Consider the following 20,298-nt stretch of genomic DNA (forward strand, 5'->3'; position numbering starts at 1 on the left):
GAATTTGTACTGGCTGGGGCTGTGTAGCACACTTGTGCGTTTTAACTGAGAATCTTCATTCTAGTTTGTATTGTTATTTCAAATGCATTTGTGCCTCACAGAACTTGTGTTGGTTTTCCATGCTCTGTTACTTTATATTGTATTTATAATTTACTTTAATTTTATGCATGTAGTTGAAGATTCCTTTCAAGGTGAAGAAATATTAAGAGCATAATATCTGGACGTAGACTGCTTCTCTGTGTTACATGGAACAGAAATCTCTTGGAGTATTTACAGTCAAGGCTGAGACACGTTTCTGCAGCTAACTGTTAAGCATCAAATGGGATACATTGTCAAGTCATTACTCTCATTCCCTTACCATGGTCTGTTTAAAGCTCTGGCAGTGGGATCATCCACTTAGGGCTTTATGCGACATCAACCAGTTGGCATTGTGGTTAAACTGAGTTATACACTTCTGTTAGATGTAAACTCTGAATTTCTGAAATGGGATTTTTGAAGAAGCTTAAAGTTCCCCGAGAAGGAACATCATCTTCAATCCCAGGTTTAAGGGGAATTAAACTGATTCTTTGAGAGTGGTGAGAGTATTAGAGAACTGAAAGTTAAATACTTCTGTAAAGGAAAGATGCTGGTCATCATCCATCAGAAACTACTTGGACCAACTGAAAGGGGGATTAAATTTTGAAGGGCATTGTCTCTGATAATTCAAGTGCTGATGTCAGTACCAGGTCAGATATGGGAAATGTTTTTCTATATATGAGTGGTGTTCTTCATAGTATTTCTTGTCTACTTTCTTAAATCCTTAAAGTGAACACATGTCATTTGATTAAATGAAAAAGTAATAAAAAGAATTCACTGCTAGACTCTATTCCTTCCCTTATTTCTCCAGCGTGAGATAGGACATGGGCAAGCTGTAGCTGCACATTATAATGAACTTCAAGAAGTTGGATTGGAAAAACGTAGCCAGTCTCGCATATTCTACCTCCGAAACTTTAATAATTGGACAAAGAGCGTCCTCATTGGTAAGCTTCCCTTAATTGATCACTTAAACTTTAATAAAATGTAACTAGTTTTGGTATCAAAATGTAACTTTTTCTGCTTTCTGATGTTGATTATGGTACTTTGTCTCTTAATATGAAGTAAGATTTTTGAAGTCCAATAAAATATCTGTATTTATTTTTATTTTGAATTTCTGTGATAGTGTTTTATATTGTTGGAGTGCCAAATGTATGCTAAAGTTTTAAAGATCAACTGACCTGAAAAGTAAAAGAAATCCATACTGGAAACTGTTCTTCATTACATTTTAAAAGAAGATGATACAGCTTTAAATCATAAAGAATCCAGCTAAATCTAACAAGAAAATATGTTCTTGTTATTTAAATCTATCTCAAATAATTTCTTAGCCATTTTCCCAAAGTCTGTCCTCAGGTTTCAATTAAGCAATTCTGCAGGGAACTTAGACACATAAATATTTTCTGTATTACCCATAGTCAGTGGCTTAAGAGATGAAAAGCTGGAGGATGTAGTTCTTTAAGAATCAGCAGCTTTTTATAAAAGGAAAAATATGCTGTCCCCAAAATTAATTCCAAAGTGAGGAAACAAAACCATCAGATACCTGCAAACAAAAGAATTATCAGCACAGCACCACGGATCCATGAAGCGGGATCTATGCCAGGAGATGTTGGCACCATTTATCTTAGCATGCTGCTTTTTGTTGTGTTGTATCAGAGCAGTTAGAAGCAATTTTTAGGTTTATATAAAGCTGTTGTTGAAGACTTTCTGTCATGATGAATTTCAGTAGTGTGGTATTACAGCGGTTGTATCAAAACATATGTCTCTTACTGTGAAGAAAAGTTGTTAGCATGCTGATATGTTTTGTTTAATATGCCAACATCAGTCAGAGTGGAGATAGAAGAGAAAATGAAACTGGTATATGTGTGGTAAAACGACAGCAAACAAATAGCTCATGTTATTGCAAGGCCTAGGAGAATGAGTGGAAAACATTATGCATTTTTGTAATGCAACCACAAGGAAATGTTGTGGCTGATGTATTTAATTGGCTTTTACTCTTCTGGAAAAGGCTTTCCCATGCTTTCAAATAACATCTGTCTTCATTATAATGGTAATGAAAGGGAACTCTGTTTCCCTACTCATGAACAGAGTGGTGGTTTAGCAATGTGCAGTTTTGCCTTTGTCTGCCAGGGAAACGGTTCAGAGCTCCAGTCAAAGCACAGAAAATATTCATTTTCTTGTCCATAGTTTTAAAAGTTTGTGGTTCCTCTCATCATTAGTGGTTTCTAGAAAGATTTAAGTCCATAATGTTAAGAAGACTTACAGGCAAAGTAAATTCTGAGGTGTTCTAAAATTGTCAAATGCTTTTGGACCTTTAGGCTCCTCTATCCAATACAAATACACTAGAGACACCTGTATATGTGTTCACTCTCTTTATTTTTCTAGGTGAATTTATAGACCGGGTACGACGGAAAAAGAATGATATAACTGTTTTGGATCTTGGATGTGGCAAAGGTGGAGACTTACTGAAATGGAAAAAAGGCAGAATTAAAAAACTTGTCTGTACTGGTAAGATGACACAATAACTTTAACTTTCCAGGGAAAGTACATTACTGTTTTATGTGAAAACTAAGCACATTTCCAGTCTTCTATTATTTTTTTTTTTAAGTAAACCCAAAAATGCAATGATACACCTTCTGTCAAAAAGTCTTTTGTGTTTTAACCAGAATATTTCAACTTGATTGCCAGCATAAATATAAGAACCATTGATTTTCTGTGTAGTTAGCTTTCAGTTCAACTCACAGATAAAAACTAGTGCCACTGAAGAAACGCACAATTGCCCCAGATTGTCTTAGGCAAAATGTAGCACAGGGGAAAAGACTGACGTTTTGTATTTTATGTCTTTTCTCCCACATCTAATCTCTTGTAGTGTTTTTGACTGTTCTGAAAACACAGTGAAGAGTTGCACTTGAAAAACAAATAAACCCCACAGTGTTGTGACAAAAAATGGTCTTGGATGTTACAATCAACAAAAGGTTTTCAGACTCAGAAAGGGGAGGAGCTGAAAGCTGAATAAAAAAATACTTTGTTTAGATAGTTTGCTTAGATATTGAAGGGAGATAGTTTTTGGGAAAAGGGAAGATGATATCCCAAGGATAATCACAAGAAGTATTACTTCAAATTTAATTAGATACAAAAATTTCATAAAGATTTTTTTAGTGGGAGTGGGTATTCTACTTTTTATAGTTTGTTCTTGCCTTTTTCAGTTGGCAGTCTTCAAATACAATTAATTACTTACAAAGTAATCAATTACAAACTTCTTACATAAATTTATTGCATATTGTTTTAAAATTTATGCAGACTTACTATTCAGTGAAACTCGATGCTCGAGAGGAACACTCTTAAAAAGAAAATTAAAAAAAATTTCCTATGATGCAATATATCAGTGTATATCAGAAATAATTGCATTTCAACATCGTGTATATTTGTAAGTTGAAGAGCTTTCAGTACTGTGAGAAACCCTGGGTGCTGAACTGTTTTAGCTAATGCATACTAGTCAATGCTGACAGCACTTAGTATCAATCACCTAGTATCCATCACTTGAAATTTTGGAGGTTTGCTTTGTACTTTTGAGGATGGGGGCTTTCTAAAATCTTAAGATGAAAAGTTTTGTCTTAAAGATAAGACTGAAAATGGCAAAGAGCTATAATCCCAAACACCTCTTGCAGATTAAATTCCTTTTCTACAAATTGGAAATAAAAGTGGTTGTTTTCCTCAAAGTGTAACTGAAGATCAATTTTTACCCTTGCCATAGTGGATCTGCTGTGTTCCAGTAAACATTCCAGTTTTCTTGTCTGGGGAGACATTTACGCACTTGTTTTCTTTTTTAATTTCTCTGTACATAGATATTGCTGACATTTCTGTGCAACAGTGCAAGCAGCGATACGAAGACATGAAAGCCCGATGTCGTTATAACGAGCATATCTTTGATGCAGAATTTATACAGGCAGATAGTACCAAGGTACAGTTCCTATGCTTTGTAATATTTGAAGATTTATCATTCTTTTATTTAGCCAGCATAGGAGTGATGGTCATGCTGTAATACTTTGGGCATGTATTTTTAAGATCAGATTATTGTACTGTGGAGAGAATCAACCATATGGGCTACTGAAAAGTTACGTAAGATGTAGTTAAGTGCATTTTGTTACTGTTTTACAGTGTAACATTCTTGAAGCCTGAATGTCTTTTCCAGGTAGTAAATCTGGTGCTTTCAGTTTCTTTCACTTGACAAGGGGGCTTACCTGACCAGCAGGAGCCAGCACAGGATGCTGAAAACTATCTCGGTGAATGTGTTTTTATGTTGAAATGAACAAGGGTTGCTTTCTGATTTGACTTGTACATTTTCCTTATCCCAGTATTTTTTTTTTCTGGCAGCACTTTAATTACTATAGTACATATCTTCAAAACGTGTATGATAATAGCAGGTTTTTTAGTTTGTCTGGAGGTGATAGTGAATATGTTGCTGAGGCTTGTAAGACACTCTTATGACCAGCACTGCTTTTGCTTCCTAGAAATGCAGACCGAGGGTCAGAGCCTGTTTGGTTCAAGCATATCTGTGGAAAGGCTGAGCCTGTTCTTCTGGCCTTGTAGTAGTGTTATTTGCCTGAGTTATTGGTTGCCTCTCCTGAGGAATAAAATCTGTTGCAGGTTCTAGGTCATCTCACTTGACTCAAAATTGCAGTCAAAGGAGAGAGGAGGGAACCTTGGCCAGGAAAGAAAGGGATATTTTTCATGTTGCTGTTACAGCTCAGTCCTATATGCACACGTATCTTCTGTTGCATGCTCTGTTCTGTCTGTTCATGCACACAAAAGTTCATCTCCCTAACTTTGTATCTCTATCATCTATGTTATATATAGTGCAAAATCTCATTCTCGCAGCTTGTCTAATTCTGCCCATTTCTGTTTCTCCATTATCTTTGTTTCTCAAAATGTGTGGGTGGAGTAAATGAACAGATAAAATTGCTATGGGTATGTGAAATGTCCGGTTTTGTCTTGCCATGTACAAAATGTTGACAGTATGTGGCATGAACTGGGGGAGTCTGGGAGTGGGTGGATGGGACATCTGGGAGAGAAGAGAAACTCGAGTAGAACTGTTAAGTGTGACATATTTTAAGCATGGAATGTGTATGATGGGCCTCAGGGTAGACTTGTGTGCTCCTGTGTTATTTATGGTGGCTACTAGTATTGTATAAAAGAAGCCTGATCAAGAAGAGTTAAGAGAACTGCTGAGTTACAGGATCAAACTGTGGCAAGGCTTTAACCTGACAAATTTGAAGGGCTCCAAGTTCTTCAGAATTACTGGTTACTTGGTCTGGGGTGGGACAAGTACATGGTACACATGTATGCACGTGTGTGACAATACAGACAAATAATGTAACTTGGTGAGCAGTGCAAATTGCCACATTTAAAACAATCCCTCCTCATTTCAATTATATGTTTAATGGGTGAGTTCTCATTACAGAGACTTAGTAAACTGAAAATTCATTTTATTATAATAACCGTTTCCAGCTAAACTGTGGCCAGTTATAAACCCTTATCAGTAAAATATCTCTGAAAAATATTAGGTAACTAACCTTGGGTTTTGGCCTTTCGAGTGTAATGGTGTTACTTGACAATGTGAAAAGGATTTGAGGACATGATAACTTTGTATGTGTATTCTTGTTCCCAAATGCTGTGTATGGTTTTCTGTGTAGCAGAGGACTTTTTCTTACTCTTATCTTTTTCATCTTGTTGTTGTTGAACTTGTGAAGGAATGGAGGCTGGAAAGAAAAACTTCAAAGCATTGCGGGAATAACATAATTGTTGGAAGATTTAAGTGAATCGTGCTTGTTTCTGTAGCTTTTGTTAGAACTTTTTTTTCTTTTTAATCTGTTTCAGGATCTCTTGTCTTCCAAATACAATGATCCAGATATGCGCTTTGACATTTGCAGCTGTCAGTTTGTTTACCATTACTCATTTGAGACATATGAGCAGGCTGACATGATGCTTAAAAATGCTTGTGGGAACCTCTCTCCTGGAGGGTATTTCATTGGCACAACTCCAAATAGCTTTGAACTTGTGTGAGTACTTTTATATTCTATTAGTCTTTCGAAAGTCTGTGAAGCATTGTTAAGTGATAGTCATTCTTACAGTTTGTGCAAACAAAAGCAAGTTTTTTTGTAACAAGTCTGGATTCTAGTCAGGCAAATGTCACTCGTGAACTTGACTCAAACAGGTAAATCTATACTAATCCTTATCTCTTGCACCCATGGCTTTCCTGGTATAGAGTACAGATCTTTGTGCATAAACCCTCTGTCGTGACTTAAATACCGGCAAAATAGCCACAGCCTGGGGAGTAACTGTCAGGATTTTGCTGTGGTGGTTCCAAGAAGCCCTGCTTGTCCATATAGACTGCGTCTGGGCTAAGGGTTAATTTTCTGGGTCCATTTAGTCCTTGGTATGTTGTATAGGAATGATAAGCTGTTAAAACCTAGTGTGCTGCTTCTCTTCATATTTCATTGTTTCACTGCCTTATTAGATAAAGGAGGTGAGGAACTACAGAGATCACAATGAATGCTGTAGTACTGGGAGAAACACCTTCAGGCCTCTTACATATAGTTTTCTCTGTCTATTAAAGTGAAAACTGGTCAATTCATGTTTGTTTATATCTCATTTTATAGAAAGCGACTTGAAGCTTCAGAAACAAACTCATTTGGGAATGAGGTATACAGTGTAAAATTTGAAAAGAAGGGAGAATATCCCTTGTTTGGCTGCAAGTATGACTTCCACTTGGAAGAAGTGGTTGATGTTCCCGAGTTCTTGGTTTACTTTCCACTACTAGAAGAGTAAGTTAAGTTTTGAATTCTTTACACAATGAAAGCTGTGAAACATAATAAGCATTTGTTTAGTTTATGTGTCACAGCATAATACTTGCAGAAAATTTAATTTTGGATGTCTTACTATACTTTTAAATTCTTAATTTTTTGTTGTTGCTCCAAATGCAGTGATTTCTTGCATTTCCATCCAGAACTGTACTCTGTCCATTGCACTCAGTTGAAGATGCTCTGGTCAGAAGCTGTGAAGACTTAAACTAGGTCTCAGATGAGACTGTCTGTACCTGATATGTTGGATCTGCTGACAAACCTTTATTGCTGTCAACTTTTTCTTCTTTAATCTTAACTTTTCAAGGGATTTCATTCTACCTTTCTTTAGTCCTTTAGCAAGCCTTCTTGTGTATCCTCTTCATCACAGTGCCTCTTGCCTTCTCTAACTTTCTTTGGATGTTCATAGGATTTTTCCTATGACTTATTTTTTCTTCCTTTAAATCTTCTTCATCCGTGAACATATATTTTGCTGTGACCTCTGTGTGAATTCAGATTTGCCCTTCCTAGCTTGTCTCCCAAGGTACAGGCAAATGATTCCATGTTGGGTTTTTTCATGCTGTTCTAGCTCGGTACGGTTGTTAAACAATATGAAGCTTTACCTTAAAACCTGTTTATTTTCACACACTTCACTTGTTAGTATATTTTATAGAGAACTATATCTGTCACTGACACCTGTAACTTCAGTGGTGTACGACTGCAGTGTCTACATATAATTGAGATGTAAGTCCCTAAATCTAACAAAATAGGTTCTCTAAATACATCCATAGTAGCTGATGTGACAGGGTGATGATACTGTAGGGAAAATAGCAAAGTCTGTCTGGTAGCTCAAATGGAACTTACTTCTGTGTGTTGGGAAAACAAATGTTTTCTATTAAAATGTTTGTAAATTTCTTCTGTGTAGATTTTTGTTGTCCTAATTAAAAAAAAGTACAGTTTGTGGTGGTAGTGCAGTTGTTTTCATCTAAATGTCTTTACTAAAAAGGCAAATTCTAGACAGAGTGTAATGCTAGTGAATACCATAAGATGTCACTGTGGTATAAAATTGTTCCTTTGAAAATAAAACTACAATAATTTTGTGGCTTCCCTAATTAAGCTTACTATTTTGACAGAATGGCAAAGAAGCATGGTATGAAATTAGTCTACAAAATGACATTTCGGGAATTCTATGAAGAAAAAACCAAGAATGAGGAGCATAAAATGCTGTTAAGGAGAATGCAGGCTTTGGAGGTAAATATGGAGTGTTAACTTCTTTCATTTAAATAGCATTTTACATCTTGTTAATTATTTGTGCAATAATTTAGATTCCCGTTGTGAACATTGTGCAATTAATTAAAGGCTACCATTAGAAGAACTAAACTCACAGGTGGAAAGTGTGACTAGTGGGTTGACCTTGACTGGCTGCCAGACACCCACCAACTTGCTTTTGTTCCCTCTTTTCAACAGGATGGGGGGAGAAAATAAGAAAAAAAACTTGTGGGTTAAGATAGAGACAGGGAAATTGCTTAGCAATTACTGTCATGGGCAAAACAAACTAAACTTGGAGAAGATTAATTTAATTTATTACAAAAAAGAGTAGGATGGTGAGGAGAAAAAGACAAACCTAAAAACACCTTTATCCTACCCACTGCTTGTTCCCAGGCTCAACTTCACTCCTGACCTTTCTACGTCCTCTCCCCACCCCATAGTGCAGGGGGATGGGGAACTGAGGGGTTGTGGTCAGTCCATAACACTTTGTCTCTGCCTCTCCTTCCTCTTCATGCTTTTACCCTGCTCCAGCATGGATCCCTCCAATGGGATACAGTCCTTTACAAACTGCTCCAGTGTGCGTTCTATCCATGGTGTACGTTCCTTCAGGAACAGACTGCTCCAGTGTGGGTTGGTTCCTTACAGGGTTGCAGCTCCTGCCAGACAACCTGCGCCTGGTTAGGCTCTTCTCCATGGGCCACAGCTCCTGCCAGGAGCTTGCTCCTATGTGGGCTCTCCACAGCCTGCAGCTTCTATCAGAGCACATCTACCTGCTCCTGTGTGGGTTCCTCCATGGGCTGCAGGTGGAGATCTGCTCCACCGATAACTTCCATGGGCTGCAGGGCCACAGCCGGCCTCACTGTGGTCTTCACCCTGGGCTGCAGGGGAGTCTCTGCTCCAGCACCTGGAGCACCTCCTCCCCCTCCTTCTTCATTGACCTTAATGTCTGCGGGGTAGTTTCACGTTTTTCCTCACTCCTCTCTCACAGCTGTTCTGCAGGATTTTTGGGCTTTCTTAAGTATGCTTTCCCAGAGGTGCTCCACCCATGGCTGAGGGGCTCAGATCTGTCCCGTGGTGGCTCTGTTGGAGCTGGTGGAACCAGCTGTGTTCTGCATGGGACAGCCCTGCCCTCTCCTCACAGAGGCTGCCCCTGCTGCCATCACCTGGGCACAGCACCCAATAGAGTGATTCAGTTTTGTAGATAAAATTTAAATTTTGAGGCAAGTTTTTATTTTTATTAAGTAGTAAGCAAGAAGCACAAGAATCATGCCTGGTGTCATAGTGATAACTAATGCATTTCTTCCTCATGAGAGAGAGACTGAAAGCTGGATCTTTGCAAGGAATATTGATTGAAAAGACAGGAAGTAATCTTTGTAGGAATAAAAGGATGGACTGTGTTTGTAGAAGAAAATGGTACTTAACTGTAACTGAGCTTGTGTTTTTGCCTAAATGTTTTTGCTTTTTTATCCTCAAGCTCTTATCCTGCATGACTTCAGCAGCTTCAGAGGAGCTTTTCAATGCCATCTCTGAGGCTTGGGTTTTACTCACAGTTCTCTGTTTCCTTCCTCCCTCAAACAGTAGAATTTTTCAGCATGAAACTATTGTCAATTATCTGGTGACTTATTAAACTGAGTCACATGGGCTGCAAGTGGACTTGACTGTCCTTGTTGACTCTGAAAGTAACTGTGCTTTGTATAGGCTCATATTGCCAGTAGCATGGTGACACATCCTTTGACATATCATCTCTGTCCTTAGAAAAGTGAGAACTGTTTTAAATTAGTGGCCACTTACAATTGAAGACTGCATTGTTAAGTACAGACCATTATGCAGTAACTGAGATCCTTAATAAGTGTATATTAGTTTTGAAGAATCAGTTGTGTCCTTTGTTACAGCTTCTCTGTTATTGAAGCATTTTAAGCATTCTGCTTGAAATCTTACAGTTGCTCATTTCTTAGTACTTCTGTTTAAGAGACGCACCTTTGTTCAGCTGCTGTTTTAAAAGAGGATATACCTAGGTGTCATGGTGTAAACCTGGCTGGCAGCCGAACACCATGCGGCTGCTCACTTACCCTCCCCAGCTGCAGGGATGGGGGAGAGAATTGGAGGGGTAAAGGGAGACTTGTAGGTTGAGATAAAAACAGTTTAATAATTGAAATAGAATAAAACAACAACAATAGTAGAAAGTACAAACAGGCAATGCACAATGCAGGTGCTCACCACTTGCCAACTGATACCCAGGCTGTTCCCAGCTAGTGATCTTGAAATACCAAGATCCTGCAATCAGTCCCAGAAGCGAGAGAGAACCCCCTCCTTTATAAACTGAGCCTGATGTTACACAATATGGAATATTTCATTGGCCAGTTTGGGTCCAGTGCTCTGGCCGTGCTCTCTCCCAGCTTCTTGTGCACTTGTGCACAGGTAGGACATGGGGAGTTGGAGAGTCCTTGATCTCTCAGCAACAACTGAAAACATCAGTGTATTATCAGCATTCTTCTCATACCAAATCCCATACTGAATCAAAAACACCGCACTATTCTAGCTACTAAGAAGAAAAATTTTCTCTATCCCAGCTGAAACCAGGACACTAGGTAATACTCATAACGAGCTGTATGTAGAGGACAATTTTTATAGTTACTCCCCGTATTTTGGAGATAAAAGGATGAAAGTTAATTCATAAATCCTGGCTGTCAGATATTCTGGCAATTCGGGTATATCAGACCTGATCTCGTAAGTGCTATAAAGGAGAAGTCTGAATTTAAGGTCCTCTAACTGACCTTTGTTCTGGGCAATATTGTGACAAAACCTTGACTTATGTGATGTATCTTCTATGCAATTAATATTTTTTTCTTATTTTTTCTATGTTCTTCAGCCATATTCTACATTTGGTGATTCCAGGCTTGTTTCTGATAAAGCTGATGATTATGAGCATGCAAAAGAATTCATCAAAGATGGCAAGGCAAAGTTACCATTAGTAAGTTCCTTCTTACTTCACTAGAGCAAATGGTGCCTAAAATTGGTGTACTGATCTTTTGGAAATGTGGTGCCTTCTTCATTTCAGCTGCAGTGACACTGGTATAAATGTCTGTATGCATGTGAAAAATTGCAGAGCTGCAGGGCTGAGGACTTCATCTAATCTATACCATGTACTTAGAGTCAAATTTACTTAATTTTTTAGCTATTAAGAAATTTGTAACAATGCAAAAGGGAGAAAATATTTTGCCATCTTCCTTGGCAGCTGTTCTAACATAACTCTTCCTAATTTGAAGAATTTTTGTAGGTTTTTGCATCTTCATACTACTGATTTAACACTTTAGTTTTCTTCCTTTTATCCTCTGACAGGAGTTGGAAACTTTCTTCATAATACTGCATAACACAGTATTTGAAATCTTAAGTGCGGTTTTTCTATTGTCTTTCTGGGTGAAGAAGATCCAGCTCCCTTCTCAGCTGATTTTATTAAAGTTCTGTAAATGCTATTGTTTTTAAATCTGCTGTGTTGCCTTTTTTTTTTTTTTTTACATAGCTCCTAGCATTAGACTAGTCCTACATGCATAAAACTAAATCCATATATTTCTGCCCCTGATTTTATTATATATGATATTCTGTTCACATTCTGGAATGAAAAGAAACTTTCTTTGTGATGATTATAATCTTACCTTGTACAAAACTTAGTTTGTTATCTTGTCACATTTTTTTTCTGCATTTCTCCTGTTTTGGCAGCTTGATTTATGACTTCAGAAATAAAAGAATACTGAACCATCTTTAATGAGGTCATATTAGATTTTAGATCAGTGGTCCAATTAAATATGTTTTTTCTGCTACTAGACTCGTCTTCTAATGCACATACTACCTTCCTGAGCTTCTTATCTTTCTCATGTTTTTATAAAGGGTTTTTCTTTATTCCATTGTCCTAACAGTACATGACAATGTTGTAGTTGTCTGCAGCTGGTTCACTCACAGCCTTCCATTCTTCTGTATTGGTCTCAGAGTTGGGTTCATGATGGACAGGAGCCTGCACAGCTGCTGTTCCTGGGAAATGAGCAGGAGGACAGGCAATGTCTGCTGTCATTTTGCCTCAGGAACTGATGCCATTTGGCTGTTGCCTCTCCATCTGTAGCCAGGCTAGCTATTCAGGGTTGCATATAGCTGTGTTTTTGCTTCTGTCTGTGCACTTGGGGAGCTGGGCTAGATGGAAATCTTGCAAGGGTTGGTTTAACTTAACTATTCATGCTGAATGGTTCCTGATAAGCTGTGCTTACTCTTTCAGTCTGAACTTTATGCCTGTTGACAAGAGACTAGTTTGAGTAAAGATTGTAGTTTTAGTAAAATCATGTGCAGTTACTGATAGATGTCATCCTATTTCATTGTCATACATATAGGATGAGGCTGGTCAGCTTGAAGTTTTTCCCGTTTGGATTCTTCTTTTTTTAATCATTGATTTATCTACCATTCATTTTCTGAATTCTTGAAAATGTATTCCTTTTACTTTATATATAAAAATCCTACATCAAGAGGGAAAAGAAACTTGCTCTCTGTATTTGATATGTAAAAATTTTAAAAAGAAAACCACTTCTTTTAAGAAATAAGCTTAAGAACATGAGAATGGTCAAGTCAGACCAAAGACCTCTTTTGCCAGGTGCTATGTTACCTGACAAAGAAGAAATCTGCTTGAACTAGCCTTTTTTCACTAGCACTGTAAAAGATGAATCACTTGATCATGGTTGGTCAGTGGGTAGAAGGTGGGCCAAATCATGCCTGTGAACTCACTGGAAGGGGATGGAGTAGGCAGATCAGAAAACCAGCTGCTTGTTAGCTCATGCTTCTTAATTTGTAGTGTAAATGGCACCAGCTTTTTACTTGTGCACTTGCCCTGCTTTCATCTGAAAGGCTGAGCTAGGACTAGGTTTCCTAGACTGCAAGGCAGGCTGTTTTTTCACAAAATGTGAACTGGGTTGGGAGTTAGTCTGTTTCAGGTAGTTTTTGTGGGCTGTGGGGAGGTGTTAGGTGGAGGCAGGCAGTGTTCCCAGGGAAGGTGGCAGCACTGTGAAATATAGGGCCTCTTCCTGAATTCTGCACAAGTATTGGGCATCTCGGACTGGAGAGCAGCCGCAGCCAGGTCAAGGCACACTGTGCTCTGCATTGCAGAGGCATCCAGCCCAACAGAGTCTTGGCCCATTTGCCTATACCTGTGTAATTTAGGTGTTTTTCATTACCTGAGGTGTTCCACTTCCCTACTGTTCTAGTTATTGGAGTTATAAGTATCTGTGGTCTACAGCAGAGTTCTTCTAGTCCCTAAATAGCCATTCAGTGTGGGTGGTTAGAAGTAGGTCTGCAAAAGATTGATTATCCTGAGTTAAATCAGTGTTTTGTTGTTTCCTCATTTTTTTTTTGTTGAAACTGATTTTGTTTTTTTCTCTTTTGTCCCCTTCTAGGGAACCTTGAGTAAATCAGAATGGGAAGCAACAAGTAAGTGTTGCTTTGAAAACTCAGTATTAACTGAATGACTGCTATGGAAAGTGTGCAAAATAGCCTGCTGGTAATGGGAGAAAATCCAGATTTTAAATATAACAAGATTTTCTTATTTGTGTTATTCAAATGCCTGCATATATATATATATAGTGCACACATCTCAAGAAATTGGGAGGAAAGTGTATAAAATGGGTTGAAGTTTTGTTTTATTTAAGTAGTTTCTACTGTGCAAACTTTTGGGCTAAAATAGTTTGGGGAAGCCTTATTTAGGATGTATGAGAAGAGGATGCCAGTGTTAAAGAATTATTTTGCTATTGTTAGAGAATTAAATATTATATTTCTGTTTGGTGCACTTGGATATTATACTGTTATCAGTCAACTAGAAAACAAAATCCAGTTGGGACATACATTCCTCAAAAATAATACAGATCAGTTCTGGGGAGACAGGGACTGAAGCTTTACTCTTTGTCTGTAGTGATGTATGCTTCAGGAAGAAGCAATTAAAGCATGGATGGTGAAGAGGTGTTTGAATGTTTTATAAAGGGAGAAGAAAAAAGTCAGTGCCTCAGACACTGAAAAGGATACGCTATTGTTAAATATATTTTGAAATTATGTGAGCATGTGCAATGGAAAACTTTGGACATCAGGTTTTGCCAATGTTGAATTTAATTAAACTCACATATATAGGGACTGAGAATTCTAAATAAAAATTGATTCCTGGAGAGATTGTTACTTAATTCTGTGTAACTGTAACCAACAAGCATTTGCATTTTTGCAGACCATTATACTGGTTGTGTTAGTGTTTTAAAAACAAAAAATTCTGTTCAATTCATGAATGAAAAAAATTTTTAGTTAAGATGTTTACTTTCTTAATCTATTATCTAATTTTTAAAGGTATGAATCATAAGGTTCCAACAATGTAGAAGTATTATGTAACTATTAATCTAATTTAGAGGGGCTTTTTATGCCTTTTAGAAGTTCAATGATGACTATTTTCTTAGGGTTTGTTTTTTTTTTTTTTTAGAGATTTGGAGTACAGAGCTTCTGATAGTTGGGGTATAAGCACATCTTATTCGTTACATGGAACTTTTTTGCTTTATTGCTAAGGATTGTATGATAGGCTTGTCTTGAAAGATTGCAATGAAGCTATGGCATCTCATCCATTAAAATAGATGTTGTTTTCAAGTGGAAATCCTTAAATGTTTAATTAGACATCATGGTCTCAAGGAACTGGTTTAACTTACCTGTCTGGTAGGAAGCATAAGAACATCTGACATAGCTGGCATTGACTGTGTGCCAAGTAAGAGTTTCTCGAGGGTGCTGGTGTGGGCTGTATGAATATCCATTCCTGGAATCACACTGTTCTGGAGTTGAGAAAATGCCATTTAGTGTTTGTAAATATTTCTTCTTTGTTCGTGATAATGTAAAAGAACAAAATGAATAATTTTGTACCAATAGTTTATTCAGTTTTTAATTAAAAATGAAGTTGATAATTTTACCCCTAATTGTCCATTACTGCTTGTATGAAGAGGTCTTTAGACTCAGTTTCATATGTTTTTTTTAGGCACCAGTGAATGTTAATTATGTGTAGAATGGCATAGTAATTTATGAATTCCATTCACACTTCAGTAATATTGTTAACTGAAGTTAGTGTTGCATTAACCGTATTAGCAGTATTTAAAGTATTTTGCTCTTGTGCATTCTTAGCTCTGTTGTGAAAACATGTCTAAAACCATGCTGGAATTGAATGCTAGAGTTATTTATTGGGAAACCACAGCATTTTTTATAATTTCAGTAATCTGCTAACAGGTTGGGCGGAGTATCAGCCTGTTTACATTTTGAAAACTTAATTGAGTCACAGAGGAAGCTGAAACTTTAAATATTCCCATTTTATTTTTCAGGTATTTACTTGGTATTTGCGTTTGAAAAGCAACTGTGAAACGTCACATACTGGGTGCAGCAAGAAGAGATCATATCCATGTGCAAGTTGGAATGGTCAGAAATCCATTGTGGCAACTATTTTTTTATTTTTTATTTTTTAATTATCAGAAGTGTGCAGGACACTACCAAAAACCTATAGCAAGCTCATGATTCTGAGTTAGGTTGCCTGTCTGTGACAGATGGACTTGTGTGTGTATATATAAGAAAGATTCTGAACCAGTCTTTTTAAGCATTTGTAAGCAATCTGCATGCTCTCAAAACTCATGTTTGAACTTGACGCAACTTTGTTAAAATCAAATGTTTTGTTAGTAGAAGTGTGTTTGTGATTACAAGCCTGACCCTGCACTTTTTGAAATTGATGGAAAAATGACTGTTGACTTTGGTGCAGAATGAGGGCCTAAATATTGTACTGCAGAGCTCAGTTAATTCATAATGAGATATATTCAGAAATATAGGGTATGTCTACATTGCATGCAGAGCTAAGTGGCAAATAATACCTGAGTCAGTTTGAGTACCTCAGTGCTGTGCTCAAGCCTGCAGTGTAAATCTACCTTAGTGGTATTCAAGGTGTAGTTTACGTGGTAAAGTCCCACGATGCTCTTGTTTTCCATGCTTGCTAATATGTAGTGTCACTTCATGGTGCTTTCAAGATTAAACGAATTTGTTCTGTACAAAACTGCTCTGAAAGAACTGAATTTCAGGAGTTTTAAATCTCTGTGTTGTTTTTCCAAATATGACTGTGGTAATCAGTAACAGCTGCTGAACCTAGATTACTGAACATTTTCTATTGTATTAAAGACTCTCATGACTTTTTGGTAGTTTTAATGTCTTCTGAAAATTATTAGACAGATCTTAGGATGTGTTTCTTACTTGTTTCATCAAATTCCAGATGGGCTTGGCAGAAGGATGAGTGGTGATGGGAACCTCATTGCAGTTCATAAGGCATTAGGAACATAGTTATTTACTGGATCATGAGCTAGGAGGGGAGTCTGCATAACATTTGAGGATACTAGGAATTCATTCTGGGAGGGAGGACTGTATATGTATGTACACACCCCAGTGCATGTGGATAACGATCCCCAAATTAGAGTCAAATACTTTGTTTGGGAATGTAACTTAATTATATCAGTAGGCAGACCTGTGCCTAACTACCATCCTAACTGCCCATCAGTCTCTTAGATCTGGCTTAGGGGTTTCTGACATGGTGTTTTCTTGGCTTTCCACATGCTTGTAGCCACCCACTACTGAGAGGGTCTGGGTATTTCATGTTTTTTCTCTCCCTTCTTGGGCTAACAGTAGCTGTTTGCTGCTGTTGGATAATATAGTTTACATAGAGATGAAGTGAGAAAATGTTGATAGTACATGAGTATTTTAAAAAGTTACAGTAAACCTAGTAAAGAACATTTCTGTTACAGTTATGCATTTAAATTACTTGAGCTTGTAGTTGTGTTGCCTTCCCCCTGTAATTAGGTCATACTCCATGACTTCTGATTTTTTTTTTTTGTTCATTGTATAGACCACCTACAACTTTCACCAAAGCAGTAGAATCAGCCAGTTCTGCTGCTGAATTTAAGAAAACAAGACTTTCTTGTCTGCTAGAATCAGTACTCGTTAAACTAGCTGAAAAATGCTGACACTTCTGAAGTGCTGGAGTGTTTCACTGGAATTTGTGTGTGTCAAAGCTAGTTCTGCTAAATTTCTTGCATGGAATTTCATTTGAAAGTATGCTATTTTTTGGAAGAAATCAGAGTAATAAAAAGAGGGGAAATACAGTGGAGTGTCTTTCCTCTTTTAATCAAATTTCAACATATCACAGAATGGTTGAGGTTGAAAGGGACCCTCTGGAGGTCATCTGGTCCAACCCCCTGCTCAGGCATGTTCACCTACAGCTGATGGCCCAGGGCCATGTCCAGGCAGCTTTGGAGTATCTCAAGAATGGAGACTCCATGGCCTCCCTGGGCAACCTGTGCCGGTGCTTGGTCACCTTCACCATTGAAAAGTGTTTCCTGATGTTCAGAGGGAACCTCCTGTGTTTCAGTGTGTACCCATTGCCTCTGGCCCTGTCACTGGGCACCACTGAAAAGATTCTGGTTCCATTTTTACACCTTCCCTTTGGGTATTTGTATAGATTGATAAAACTACTACCCTGAACCTTCTCCAGGCTGAACAGCCCCAGCTCTCTCAACCTTTCCTCATGTAAGAGATGCTCCAATTCCAGCATCTTGTATAAGAGATGCTCCAGGATTTTGAACAAGATTGGACCCAGTATTGACCCAGGGGATAAACTGCTAATTAGTGGCCTCCAACTAGACTTTGTGTCACTGATCACTCTGGGACTGGCCACTCAGCCAGTTTGCAATCCATCTCACTGTCCATCCAAGACAGTGTTAGAAGCTTTCCTGAAGTCAAGGTAGGCTATATCCACTGCTCCCCCTCATCTACCAAGCTGGTTATTTATTTCATCATTGAAGTTTATCTGGTTGGACAAAAATTACTTCCTCTCAGTGAATCAGTGGTGACTGTGTTTTCATGTGTCTGGAAATCATTTCCAGGAGCTGTTGCTCCATCAAGGTGAGGTTGACCATACAGTAGTTCCTTGGGTCCTCCTCTTTGCTATTCTTGAAGATAGGAGCGAAGCTTACTTTCCTCTGGTCTTTGGGCACTTCTTGTCACCATGGGTATTCAACAATTATTGAGAGTGTCCCCATAATGATATCTGCAAACTCGGCACTCGTGGGTGCATCCTATCAGGGTTCGTGGACTTATGCATGTCTAGTTTGCTTAAGTATTCCCTGACCTGATCCTCTTAAACTAAGGAAAATGTCTTCCTTGTTCTGACCTTTCCCCCTGGTCTCGGGGCTTGGGATTCCTGAAGGCTGGTCTTGCTAGAAAAGACAGAGGCAAAGAAGGTGCTCAGGGCCTCAGCCTTTCCCATGTCATCATTGCCCCTGCCCCGTTCAGCACTGGGCACACATTTTTCCTAGCCTTCCTCTTTTCACCTGTGTACTTCCAGAAGACCTTGTTGCCTTTGAAATCTTTGGACCAATTCAATTCCAGGTGGGCTTTTGGCTTCTCTGACTGCATCTCTGCATGCTTGCACAGTGTCTCTGTGTTCCTAGCAGGTTACTTGTCTGTGCTTCCACCCTCTGTACGGCTTCCTTGTGTTTGAGTTTTGCCAGGAGCTCTTGTTCGTCCATGCAGGCCTCCTGGTGTTTTTGTCTGACATGCAGTGGGAAGAAACCACTCTTGAGCTTGGAGGAGGTGATTCCTTGAATATTAACCAACTTTCTTTGGGCCTTCCTTCCTTCTAGGGCCTTATCCTATCAGATTCTATCAAGCTGATTTTGAAGAGGCCATTTGCTCTCCTGAAGTCCAGCACTGTGCTTGCTTTTTGCCCTGCTCCCTTATCTCAGGATCCTGAACTCCAGTATCTCATGGTCATTGCAGCCAAGGTTGCCTTTGACCTTCAAATCCCTAAGAAGTGCCTTGTTGGTGTTGAGTATGAGGTCCAGCAGAGCACCTCTCTATCACTTTGGTCAGGAAGTTGTCATCAATGCTCTTCAAGAACCTTCTGAACTGCTTATGTCCTGCTGTGTTGTCCTTCTGGTAGATATTGAGGATCAGGGCCTGTGAATGTGAAACTGCTTCTAGCTCTCTGTAGAGGGCCTCATCCACTTCTTTCCAGTTAGGTGGCCTATAGCTACCACCCACTGTAATATCACCTGTATCTGTCATCTTTTTAGCCCTTACCCATAAGCTTTCAATTGGCTCATTGTTCATCCCAAGGCAGATTTCCATGCATTTCGGCTGTGTTCTCACACAAATGGCAACTGCACCACTTCACTTTGTCATCCTGGCCTGTCTTTCCTAAAGTGCCTGTACCCCTTCATTGCAGCACTGCAGTCATGTGAATCATCCCACCGGACTCCTTGATCTCAACAAGACCATGGTCCTGCAACAGCAACTGGGTAGACTTGCAACATTTCCTGATACAATATATATCTTCCCAGTGGAACTGGATGGCTTCAGAGAAGCAATTAAAGGAGTGCAGAGCACCAAGGCCCTCAGATTGCTGATGAAGAAGTGAGGACAAAGGATTGCTGAGATCATCTGACCTGGATGATTTTTTGCAGTAGAAGGAGTTTTGGCAATCCCTTGAATTAAGAAAGGATGGAGGAGTGATACATGAACCACCAATTAAGTGGTTCAATTTTCAAGTTCATTTTACACAATCAAGGAATTAAAGTTAGAAATGAAAACTTAACTTTGTAGTTCAGTCTAGCCTCTCACCTAGGTGTAGAGATGTGTAAGTTGGGAACAGGAGCTAGAAGAGGTGCAGCCTTTTGCTCTACTTCTTTCTGTGATGGCAGGCACTGGAGAACTATGGTAGAACCCAATTGCTCAGCATGGAGTTACTGTGGAGAGCCAGCACAGCTGAAAAAACTGTCTTGCAATTATGTTAAATAGATTCCCTGCCTCAGGAAACACCTCACTTTTCCATGAAAGTGGATGTATGAAAATCCTGTTTCAGCTACTTGGTTAATATGCCCAAAGGTACAATGCTTTATATGTACAATTTTGTGTTGATGAAGAGTCAAGTGAAGCACCAGCCCTATCTACTTAAGATGGATACAGTGATCATGAAAGACGCATTTGCTGAGGTAAGGATGGGAGACTTGTTCATGAAAAAGCTATTTGGCTGCCACTTTTTTTT

General features: G+C 38.6%; 1 protein-coding gene across 3 annotated transcripts in view; it reads left to right on the forward strand.

Moving 5' to 3' along the window:
- The window catches only part of RNMT (RNA guanine-7 methyltransferase), a 21,665-nt gene extending 4,309 nt beyond the window's left edge, over positions 1 to 17,356 (forward strand). For all 3 annotated transcript variants that reach the window (XM_033010636.2, XM_042798040.1, XM_042798039.1), the window contains 9 exons: positions 887 to 1,019; positions 2,455 to 2,577; positions 3,915 to 4,030; positions 5,947 to 6,128; positions 6,729 to 6,893; positions 8,042 to 8,159; positions 11,047 to 11,148; positions 13,607 to 13,640; positions 15,545 to 17,356. In XM_033010636.2, the coding sequence (XP_032866527.2) occupies positions 887 to 1,019; positions 2,455 to 2,577; positions 3,915 to 4,030; positions 5,947 to 6,128; positions 6,729 to 6,893; positions 8,042 to 8,159; positions 11,047 to 11,148; positions 13,607 to 13,640; positions 15,545 to 15,582 (1,011 nt within the window). In that variant the 3' untranslated portion in view covers positions 15,583 to 17,356. The remainder of the gene's footprint in view (positions 1 to 886; positions 1,020 to 2,454; positions 2,578 to 3,914; positions 4,031 to 5,946; positions 6,129 to 6,728; positions 6,894 to 8,041; positions 8,160 to 11,046; positions 11,149 to 13,606; positions 13,641 to 15,544) is intronic.
- The last annotated feature ends 2,942 nt before the right edge of the window (positions 17,357 to 20,298 follow it).

This window comes from Tyto alba, unplaced genomic scaffold, assembly GCF_018691265.1.
Source record: "Tyto alba isolate M040663 unplaced genomic scaffold, T.alba_DEE_v4.0 Super-Scaffold_27, whole genome shotgun sequence".
In the NCBI taxonomy this organism is placed as follows: Eukaryota; Metazoa; Chordata; class Aves; order Strigiformes; family Tytonidae; genus Tyto; species Tyto alba.